Source organism: Pituophis catenifer, unplaced genomic scaffold, assembly GCF_029215685.1.
Source record: "Pituophis catenifer annectens isolate HBS135680 unplaced genomic scaffold, rPitCat1.0.hap2 SCAF_2, whole genome shotgun sequence".
Classification (NCBI taxonomy): domain Eukaryota; kingdom Metazoa; phylum Chordata; class Lepidosauria; order Squamata; family Colubridae; genus Pituophis; species Pituophis catenifer.
Window position 1 is genome coordinate 251,249,564 of NW_027256882.1, and position 12,042 is coordinate 251,261,605.

Below are 12,042 nucleotides of genomic sequence, written 5' to 3' on the forward strand. Positions count from 1 at the left end.
ACTCGCCTCTTGCACGGCCCATTCGTTGTAATGGGCCTCAGCCCGGGGTTTGGGGATACCTGGATTAGGTAGTTTTCTAATGGCTTTTAATAATTTTGGGTGTAGCTGGCCACCTACTATAAGAATTCCAGAAATGCATTTTTAACCTATGATCAAATATCAAATTATCAAATTTTCAAAAGTATAGATTTTGTTAGAATCTCTTACCAAAAACCTTCACACCTTTCTTACATAGTTCCCTATAAAGGTTTTATTTCCCTTTTTCCACTGTATTATTCCAATGTATTATTTCATCTAATAGTAAAAATACACTGTTTCCTTTTTAAAAGAATAACCACCCAGAATGGATTAATCTTTGATGACAAACCATACAGACTCAATAACAGCTTTCTAGTCAAGATAGTATCATAGGAAGCTTAAGGCAGAGATCTTGGCCACCTAGAACTGTGGTGGTGGTGGTGTTGAAATTCTTCTGCATAGAGCATCCTAAAGATCAAAAGTTTATTAAAAAAATTACTGTGAAGATGGTATTGTTGCAGATTGCTGCAAGGCTACTAATGTTTTTCCTCATGGTAACAAATACAGCATTATGATTAAAAAGAAGAAAAGAAACTGTTACTGCCCTGTACATAATTGCATTCTAGGGTTTCTGGAACATTTGATATTGGAACACGATCAGTTAATTAGTTAATGCTGACAAATTATGAGAGCAATTATATTTTTTCATAGTTCCGTATCTAAACTGAATTCATTAGGCTCTGAAAATCCAGTCACAAAGTGCTCATCTCAAGGATTCTCATTCAGGTTCATATTGATCCTGAAATTAACTGCACATTGTACATGCATATGTTTTTCTATAAAGGAGCACATTGTTGGTACAAAAGGACCATTTTGTACAAGACTGCACAACCCATAGGCTATAAGCCTCAAAACTTTAGGTGCAACCCTTGATGCATATCCAACTATAATTCCACTGAATTATAGTTTACAGAAAAGAAATAAACCCATGAACTGTATTAAGTTTTCATTAATCCAAATTTATCTCATTTTTGTCTCTCGTTGGAATATGATTTCTGGCATACCACTATATGCCAGCTAAAAAGATTGTAGACACCTTTGATTTGATGCCTACTTCTCATGCACAATAAAACTTTCTTTGTTACTTGAATTACTTAGAAATGTCCTTTAGGTCGATGTTCCTTTTACACAGTAAATAAGTAGAATTTAGTGAGATTTAAGTCCACAGTTAAGTAAATTGTATTTGTTGGTATCAGCAGAATTGAGATTGCTTCTGGATTCTACCTAAATTCTTAAGATGACGAGGACAGTGCCTTATTCAGCACAGGATTAATTTAAACCTGTGAGATACCCCAGGATTTTTACTCAATATGAAATTAGCCTTGCATTTTTCATTTTCAGCTTTTATTTCATGCATGTTTTTACCTGAGTTAATGTTTCACTTTTTTGTTTTGTTTTGTTATTTTTCCATTAATCTCTTCCTCTTCAGGTGCAATCTAGCTCCTGTGGTGGAGTTTGCTGCGGACGTGGGAACTAAATCAGATTTTATTACCATGAACCCATCAGTTGTACAAAGAGCATTTGGAGGCTTTCGGAATGAGAGTGACAGAGAAAAATTTGTGCATAGACTATCTATGCTGAATGACAGTGTCCTTTGGATCCCTGCTTTCATGGTCAAAGGCGGAGAGAAGCATGTGGAGTGGGTTAATGCATTAATCCTTAAGAATAAATTGAAAGTGCGAACTGCCTATCCATCACTGAGACTTATTCATGCTGTCAGAGGGTAAGTGTCTGGAAAAGACTGGTCTGTCCTTGGCACAATGGAACTCATAACTAAAATTTCTGCTAGAGAGAAAGAGTGGCTCTAAAAGGTTTGATATAATTCCATTCAACTCATAGTGGATTATGTTTCTGATAAAGACATGTTTTAGAGCAAGCACTTCCCATCTGTTTCGTCCATTCAAAGGCAAACATTGGGGCCAATTTATTTGTTTCTCCGCTTTATACACAAAAAAGCATGTGAATCTTCATCAAGTATGGCTGGACCACTCCCCCTCCCCCATTTGACTTGTAGCAGAGACAGCTACCGCCAATATTGCATGTTCTGACTTGAAAACATTGCCTCTCTCTCGCATATTCTGTTGTTTTCCATATGTATGTTTTCTACTATGAGGAAGCAGAGCTTCAGGAACCCACACTCTATATTTATACAATTGAACAAACATCAAGGAAATTTTATATTTATTCAAAACATGTATCTAGTCAGCCATCTTATACCAAACTCTGGCCAGTTCCCAAACAAGAATTAAAACAATATCAATAGTAAAAGCAACATAAAAACCATATTTAAACTATCAATAACCATAAATATTTTTTTTTATTGAAAAAGTTTTTTCAAATACAAATTTCCTCCCCCCTTTCCCCCCCCCCCTCTCTCTAACCCCCCCTCGCCCTCCCCTCCCCCTGTGGCTTCTTCAGGGTACAACCCAAATTCATAACAGATTATATAATACTTTACCATCCCCCTACTCCATCCCCCATATGCTGACCCTTTCTTTCTAATAATATTATTATATCCCCCTTATACTATACATTTCGAAATAACATTCTACTATAACATTATATAATAACTCCTAATTTAGCATAGTAATATTATTATATCCCCCAATTTAACAATTTCTACTCATGATCTACTCTTTTACTCCTCCCCCATACATATATTTCTTAAATCAAATCTTTTTTGTATATTAATATGACATTTCAAAGCAACCTTCCACTATAAAACTATATAATAAATCCTAATTTAACATTTATTCAACTCATAGTCTGCCCATTTCCTCCACCCCATAGATATATCTCTTAACTCAAATCTTTTACATATATTCATATCTAAACATAATATCCCTTTTCTTCAATTAAACAATCAATAAGCTAACCTATCTCCACCCACTTTCCTACAGAACTACCATAAATAATAGTTCTTGATCTCCTTATTCTTCTGCCTAAGAAGTATTCCCTTATATAAATAAAATCCTCAAATGACTTTAAGCTTGTAATCCATATAATATCTTCTGTAGTGTCTTTCAGCTGGATTGTTAACTCCATCACCCATATTAGGGTAACATCACATCCTAATTCCAACAGTATGTTCGGTATCTTCAATTGCCTCATCCTGCTTCGTCCCCAAGAGTAAAGAGTAAAGGAAAAACTCTGGGGACTTCGCAGAGGGCTCTACCTGCCCTCGCCTGCTCTATCTCATGTTTCCTTATGGAAATGGAGTTTTTCGAGCCGCCTTTCAGATGTAAAGGCGGCTCTTTACGAGCGACGGGGCTGGCGGTCTCAAAGGACCGTCTGGTGGCGACGGAAGTCAAACCAGAAGCCAATAACCATAAATATTGAAAACAAAAACTTGGCACAAGTTGAACATGCAGTTGCCTCAAGCTTATTCCAGCTTTTGGAGGAAAAACCGACTCATCAGTATTTTTTTGGAAGCATGGGCAGGTAGAGGTTTGCTTAACTTCAGGAGGAAGACTGATTCATAGGGCAGCAGCTGCCATGGAAAAGGCATCAAGGATCATATAAGTCAATTTGTTATGTGAGATTAAATGCTTTTTGGGATGCATCTGTTGCTTTTGGAGATACCTTTTCCCAGGTTGTAGTCCGTCGTTGCATTGCTCTTGAACATTTCAATTTTTGCCTTGAAACATTTGAGAATGAGGCACTTCTTGTTGCTGGAATCATTTCAGATTAATTATTTTGGTTGCATTTTGCTTTTCATTGGCCTTCTGCTTACTAGAATATCATACAGTATAGTTAGTATTTTTTTTCCCAAAGGTACTTTTCGAATAAGGGTATTCTATAGCGGTAAAAATTTATAGAGCCTATTATTCTGAAAGCAGTTGTACCTATCAATAGTAAAAATAACTGCCCTGATCTATGTAATAGCTTTATTCTCCAAAACACTAAATGAAAATGCAATCTGCATATTGGAACTGCATAATTACTATTGTAATCTTCAAAAATCCATTTTGAGACTAGCAAGAGTAATCTTGCCTAACATGGGTTCCCTCCTGATGTATTGGATTGTCACATTCTTAGTGTGTAGAAAGAAAATATTATATTCAAATAAGTTGTACCACAACTTACTGTGGTAGATTGAGACAGATAAAACATGGATGTCTACACAGGATATTTTCTAAAGCTGATGGGTTAAAAATTCCATTCTCTTGTCTTCTTTTTTTTCTTTATTCTTTCACTGGAGTTGGGCAATCTTTTGACTAGGGAATTGTGCTCAAGTCCAAAACTATACTCTGCAAACTAAAGTACATGGACACCTTCTGAGGAAACATCAAACAGATGTTTCATTTGCTGATTCCTCTATTATACTTTCCACTTCAATATTTCATTAGTCTCTGATGTGGATTGTTGCAACTTTTTATTTATTTACTGTCCAAAAGCCCCCAAAGCATGCTCAATGTGGAACTGTCTTTGCCACATAAATTGTGCTGATTGCCATTAAGCTTTAGGGTGCAATTAATATGCTGTGTATCACTTATAAAGTCCCCTCTGAAAGATCGCCTCTGTTCCATTACAGGCAGTCATTGTTTAGCATCTGCTTCATTTAGCATCCGTTTGCAGCTACAACAGCGATGAAAAAGTAATTTGGTGAGCAATCCAAAGCATTTACAACCTTTGCTGAACTGGCTGAAATAAGGTTGTAAGCACAATCACATTTAGTGACTCTTGCTTTACAACCAAGTTCCTGGTCCCATTTGTGGTTGTAAATCAGGACTATCTGTATTTCTGGCTATCACATCTATGATCCAATTGGGAAGGAGAAGGTTACTCTGTTATCTCTTGGGTCCCAAGAACTGTATTTCCGCTATCTCAGCATCTGCCTTTGGAACAGCATCCCTACAGGAGGTTCAGCCCATTCCAACCTTCTTGCAATTCTTAAAAGCCTGTTACGGTTTTCCCCTAAAGCTCATTAGTAGTGTGTTCATTTGGTTTGCAGTGTTCATTTGGGCTATGGTACGTCGTTCTTCCTTTTTAGTTCCATTTTTGAGTTTGTTGGCTTTATTTTTTAAATACTGTATTTTGTTAAATCATGCTCCACCCAGAATCTGTGTTGAATTGTGAATATTTATGACTCTGAATTATAAGTTATATAAATTATCAATTAAAATGTTGGTATTAAAAAAATCTGTGTGCTGGATATGAGCTTGATACTAATTTGAGTGTCCCCCTTAGAATACAAAAGTAGAGCAAATCCAGTGCTTCTTTCTAACTAATATGAATCAGGTCCAATGTAAACTGAATATGATTGTGTAGTTTATAGCAGTACCTCAAAGGAATAATTTCCTTTTCTAAATAATGATATTGTTATAAGCTTTAAAATCTACTGTTTATAAGAAGCAAGAGCTTGTAAATTATTGTCTAATAAACAATTTATGGTTAATTAGGATATACTTCAGATTTAGGTGAGGCATGAGAAAGAGTACAACAGGAAGTGAAAAATCATTGCTAGCTCTACAGGGATTAGAAATAAATAGATATATGTACCCAACCGAGATCCTGTCTTTTAAATGAAAAAAAAAAAAGAGCATGGAAGCTGTAAAAAGGCACAGTGAGGTTCCCCATTAGACAAAATATTTATTAGTAGTTGAATAGAACACCCACACAAGATAAAAGAAAACTCAAAAAGGGTATGTTGAATTAGAGATGAAGCTGACTAGTGAGAGACTAGTGCTTCACGCAAAAATGAAGCTACAACCTGCAACTCAAATAAAGAGCCATTTGTGGCCCTGTTAGAGTTTTCTGGATAAGGATAGAAAGTATGGCAAACCAAACCTGAGGAGCCATGCACTTGCTTTGAGGTCTTGGCAGAATTGCTTTCACTGCCACAGTCCTAAATTCAGACTCTGGAAAAAGAACAAAGCTGTAAGAGGGCATCTGCTTCCAAATTAAGTGCCGCAGAGCAGAGCCAGATTGCTGAGAGCTGTCCTTTGGAAGTATTAATCTATTCAGAATTCGTTATTTTAAGTAGACTGTTAGTTGCAAGTAGCCCAGCAACCATAATTCAACCTAAATACCATTAACTCTGCTTGAGTGGAGGAGAGCAAAAGCTTCTGAAATGGAAACCTTTGTTTGAGCTCAAACACTAAGACATCTGAGATATGATGGAGGCTGCTGTCTTCCTTGAAACCAACTTTAGACAAATCCTTGATCGATGAACTTCGACCATTCTGAACTTTTTTTTTTTGCAAAGATTGGAATTCTGGATTTATACTGCATGCAGGACTTCACCACCCTATATTTGCTCCTATTAAAAATCTTCGCATAGCAATATTTTTAAGTTTGTGAAGCCTATCTTAACAGGTTTTCAGATCACAAAATGCTTTCAAAGGATACGCAATAATTGTTGTACTGGCCTTTTTCAGATCCTTACATGAAGGTCTTGAACAACAGCTTGGTTGGTACTCCTAGCAGACCTTACAAGCTGGCTCATGACCCTTCCACCTTTTAACTGTCCATAAATCTGCAGTGAATGGTGGCATAGGTTTAAAAGTTGTAAGCATATTCTCATAATTGTTCTTCTGTTTACTCTTAGCATTAGCTGTATATAGTCTGTGAAGAATATGTAAAGAATCTCTGGTAGATCCCAAATATTGCTTTCCTTGCATCTTCCTCACTGTTTTGTCAAAAAACTAACTGTTTCTGAGAGGATATCTGGACAGTTGCTGCATAAACACACACACACACACACACAACACCACACACACACACACACACACACACACACACACACACACACACACACAGCACTCAACTCAACTTACAAGGGTTACTTGTGCAGAAAATAGGAGACAGTAGTATTAAGTATATTTACTATAATTTTGGGATAATAATAAAACTGACTTGCTAGTTGGATAAAATGCCAAATCTAGTCTAAAAATTTGGCTTACTGTGCAACCAATAATAATGATGATAGACAAATTAATTCTCCACCTCCCTACAATCCAAATAATAATTAGAAACTAATGCATGGTCCATTTGAGAAACATAGACCTGTCCACATTGCATACCACTCATTCCTGGGTAAAAAAAGAGGTTGAATTTTCTACAAGGCTGCTACTCATTTCTCCTTTCCCAATTAAAATACTGAAATTGCAGTTTCTCAGCTGCTACAAAGTTATTTTTAAACTCTGTGACAACATATATCATCAAGCCTACACTAGGTGACTTGAGAGCAGCTGAAGCTATTCTGCACCTCACCCACCAGTTTAGGAATTCCAAAACTTTATAAAGTAAGATAATGAAAGAAAAGATACTGCAACTTGTCCTAAAGAATCCTGGTTAGCAGAAGTAGAAAGAGCGGAAATGACTAGATAAGCCTCCCTTTTTATTAGCTCCTGGAAATAGTTGCCATAGACAACAATTGGTCTGCAATGGGGCCTATAAAAGAGAAAGGGAGAGAGGGAGAGGTGTCAACCCTCATTAGCTCCAAACTTTGAAGAGTTAAAGGCTAGGTTCATATATTTCACTAAGCTTAGTTTGTTTAACCACTACATGATGAAAAAATAATAATTGACTTGGTTAAAACCATACAACTAAGTCATAAGCCACATTTACAAACCTCAGTGCTTGAGCTGCCATATTGAGCTAACTCAAAAACAAACAGCACATACGATGAGAAGACAATTTATGAACCCAGACGAATAGTCAATGTTGTTTGAATAGATAGATCATTTCTTTGCTGCTGCTGCTGTGTTAATAATAACAGTTTCTTTCCATCCTCTGTATGAGGAAACATGGGATAATGGCCTACTCATTAGGAGTTTAGCTAAATCAGGGGGTCAGCAACCTGTGGCTCTGGAACTGCATGTGGCTCTTTGGGCCCTCTGCTGTGGCTCCCTGTCAGGTGATGCCACCATTGGCTGGCCCTCCCCTCCCAGTCACTCTTTGCCTGGCCTGAGAAGGTAAGGGCGACAGCAGAGGATGGAGAAGCAGCCAGGGCAGAGACAGAGTTACAGAGAGAGGGGGAGAGAGAAAGAGACAGAGAGAGAGGGAGGGGAGAGAGAGATGTGTCAAAACGATTTTGCGGTTCCCGGTGTTTTTTAACAACTGGTTTTCTGCCCTAATGACTGACGGGTAAGCATGGCTGGGGGCGGGGGGGGCATGTGACTGGTAGAAGTGAGTGACATTGAGTTGGCCATGCCCAGCCAGGTTTTTTGGCTCCCAGTGTTTTCTGTGGGAAACGGGTCCAAATGGCTCTTTGAGTATTTAAGGTTGCAGAGCCCTGGGCTAAATAGTCATTTTTTTCCTTAATGTAAGATCAATTTTTCTGGGGAGGTGGTAGAGTCTTCTAACAATGTCTTTAAGTTAGGTAGATACTTCTTAGAATGTTGTAATTTGGATTCCAGTATTGAATGGAGGGTGGAACTTAATAGCATAAATAACCCAATCCAACTATCTAAATATGTGAAAATTCTGAAATTTTGAAAGGATACTGAATTTGTGCTCCTAAAATAGCATGACAATAATCACAGTTCTTATGTGCTAACTTGCTGATGTAGTAATTGGTGCTTTTAGGTCCAGGGAGCAGCATGATGGCTTAGTAGTGAAGATCCCTCACTCCCACTTGGAAGGTTGAGAGTTCAATCCTACGTAGTGGCAGTTGTTTCTAGGACACAAAGAAAAAAAGTTATCTGCTGTAAACTTCACATAGGCGTCAGGAAGGGCATCCAACCAGTAAACGGTCAGTTCCACCCTGCACCCCAACTTCATCCTGAATGAATGACTATAGGGTTGTTAAAAGAAAAAAAAAATAGGTGTAGATAATTTCTTTAGGACCACTATGAGTCTAAAATCAATATACTATACTGTATCTCCTTTAAATTAATCAGTTTTATCCAACAGGTGAGGAGAGACAGTTTTCTTAAACTTTATCAAACACTTTCCATCCAAGTCAGTTTAATGGCTGTACCCTGCTTTGTATTTTTTTTAATACGTAGGGTCATTTATATAGAATGTTCTTTTATGCAAGATTTTTTTTTTATTTTAAAGAATTAGAGTTTCATGTTAGTTAGCAAAGTCACAGAGGCTTTTATGATATGTTTTAATGTAATATATTCTTTGTAATAAGAATGCATTGTTTCCTTGAATAGCAATCTGAACTCAAATGCATACTATCTGAAATAAAATGCACAACTGTAAGGAACAAATAAAAGTGCAGTTTCATATTTAAGAGCCTAAGCGAGTCTATTAAATTATTTGGGAGGAAAGACAGTATTTATCTTTAAGTGTCCCTTTGTATCTTTCCAGCATACATAGTTTTACCATCTACAGAGCAGCCACTTGGCTGCTCTGTAGATGTTTTAAATAAAATAAAAGTATATTTTAGCCAATCTTCATGTAAGATTTTAATAAGGATTGCAGCTTTAAAAATCAGGGCACATCTAGACACAATTAGTAGTTATTAATTTATGAAATTTGACCATAAAATGTCAAAGCTGGGAGTATTCTAATTTTGAGGGGCTGGGAGTAAAACTAAATATATTAGCAGTAAAATAATACTATTTTTAGTAGCCCTTGTTTGAGATCATTTTGTATTTACTTCTGCCTTGAGGCTTTTTTGAAATGAATTGAAAAGCTTCTGTTGTAGAAATCTCTCAATCAAAAGCAGTTGTTTTCAAAACAACTGGATCCTACTGGGTTCAATTATTTGAGGAGAAAGACATGTTTTTAAAAATTGACTGTGGTACATGTTTGCTTTTTCATACACATAGAAAATCATACTTTGGTCAACCTTTCATAATCAGATCAGCTTGAAGGCTGAGAGATAATTAAAAGTAATACCAGTATAATGGCACATTGTTAGAACACAGCAGAGCGTATGACAAAGAAATGGGACATTGGATGCTTGAGCATTGTCTGATCATTCAATATGAATACTAGGAACTGAAAGAACATTATTTCTGAAGTGCTCAATCTATGGATATAGGCCAACCAGGAAAACCAAACAGCCATACTCTTTGAAAACTATATTCAGACTTTGATTTTAGTCAAAAAAAGGTAAATATTAAGCAAAGGTGAAGTAATCAGATTAACTGTAATTAATCAACATAAATTTGGTTTTATTCATTATTGACACTAAGCTATCTATCTTTAGTAATGTGGCTCCAAAATGCCACTCAAGGGCCAAGAATCATCTATGATCTGAAAGAAATTGTACATCCCTGATTCTTAATCAACACAGCCTTTAAGTATATTTCCTATAAAAAATCATTTTCAGTTCAGGTCTCTGGTGTTCCTGGAGAAGAAACCTTGACTTTTGCAAAACATGTTGTAATCCATAGTTTCCTTTCTGTCTTTATGGACCAGCTGGGAAAGGGAAAGGGGATGCTTTCGCATGAGCAGCAGCCAATTACACACTTGCTCCATTTGCCCAAGTAGCAGAGTGTGCGCACCTGAACTTGCTGCTACTTGTGCAAGTTGGATGCACAACTGCACTTTCCCCCCACTTCTGCAGTCTGGTTCCAAAGAGCTCAAGGCCCGGTAGTGGACTGCAACCTTGGGGTTGGGGACCCCTGATTTAACCCCTCCCATTTTAAGAAAAAGTAAGAGAGAATTTCTCCATCTTTCATGTCTGGAAGAGTTGTTTTCAAGGTTTCAAGAAACCTTGAAAAACTTCAGCACTGAGTTGTAAGGTGGCATCACAAAACTCACAATAGTGGCTGCGATTGCAAGACTGTAATCCCACTCCATTTTGCATGCCTTATGATTCAAAGATCTAGGCAAGATTGAATATCTTTGATTATGTGATTATGATTGCCATACTGATTTCTCCACCATCCCATTGCCTTTGCCTCATTAAATGCCAGCCTGTTCCCCTACTAACTCTGTGTCAAAATCTGAACTTTTGTTTTCTTTTCAAAATATATCCTTATTTATTAGGCATGCTGCAATTTTATCAGTCACTCTATTTAATTTACATCATTAATTTATGTTATAATTCTGATACTCGGGAAAGCTACCTCTACAGAAAAACCTTTTGAGAGACAGACAGATAGACAAGTAGGTCTACCTTTTAGAATAAAAAAAAAAGCATTAATTGATTATTGCAAGGGCACCTTAAAAATTATATGAGTAAATCCATTACTCAGAATTCATTGACAATTCAGAGTTCCACATGGATATGGCGGATTTAATACACTAGCCCATAGTTGATAATAATGGTATGCTGAAGTAATCTCTTTTTATAATTTATATTCTGTAAGATAATTTTATTGACAAATTTTACTAGTTCTTTGGAGGCATTGCTTTGCTGTAGGTTAATTCTTTTTTTCAGCTTTCAGAATCTAACTTCCTTTCTCTGGCGCGCTGCTTGGAAGAATCCAAGAGCGTGGGTGATATCCCTCAGCTTGCCTGACACTGAGTGTATATAACTTTAAGTAGTCTGTTGACTCCGCCCCCGGGACCTGGCTGAGGCTCAGTTCCTTTCACTCAGTGCAGCGTGAACGAGTGTTTTTTGAAATCTCTTCCTTCGTTACGAACTTTATCACACCTTCCTCACAACTTATCTCCAAAATAAATTTTCGACGCCTTTCTCCTTCAGTACTGTGAGTTTCTCTTCGTTGTATCACTCACCGATAGTGAGGCGGCAACGGCCTTGAGGCTTAGGCCTTCCGCCACCGCTCCTTGGATTCTCCTCACCGCAGAGCTCTGCCTTTCCATCAGCATCTCTGCGTGCCTGCTTAATTGAACTGCCGCCGCCTCGCCGCAGAGCTCTGCCTTTCCATCGGCATCTCTGCGTGCCTGCTTAATTGAACTGCCGGCGGGCGTGATCATTTTCCCCGGCTTGCTGCCTCTCCCACTGCCACCATCTGCTTCATCTGGACGTCGGGCGGCTTCAGAGTCCCTGCCCGGTTGCTCCGTGGCACACTCGGTTGATCTTCGTGAGGCGTTTGGAGCACTTGTGAGTGCTCGCATGCAGAGGCTCGTTGTTTGCATGAGCGAAGGCGA

The 12,042-nt window shown here is 37.7% G+C and overlaps 1 protein-coding gene across 1 annotated transcript in view; it reads left to right on the forward strand.

Annotated features, from left to right (window-relative positions):
* The window catches only part of ST8SIA4 (ST8 alpha-N-acetyl-neuraminide alpha-2,8-sialyltransferase 4), a 91,194-nt gene that overhangs the window by 45,104 nt on the left and 34,048 nt on the right, over positions 1 to 12,042 (forward strand). Inside the window, exon 4 of the mRNA XM_070938761.1 lies at positions 1,508 to 1,801. Coding sequence (XP_070794862.1) covers positions 1,508 to 1,801 — 294 coding nt within the window. The remainder of the gene's footprint in view (positions 1 to 1,507; positions 1,802 to 12,042) is intronic.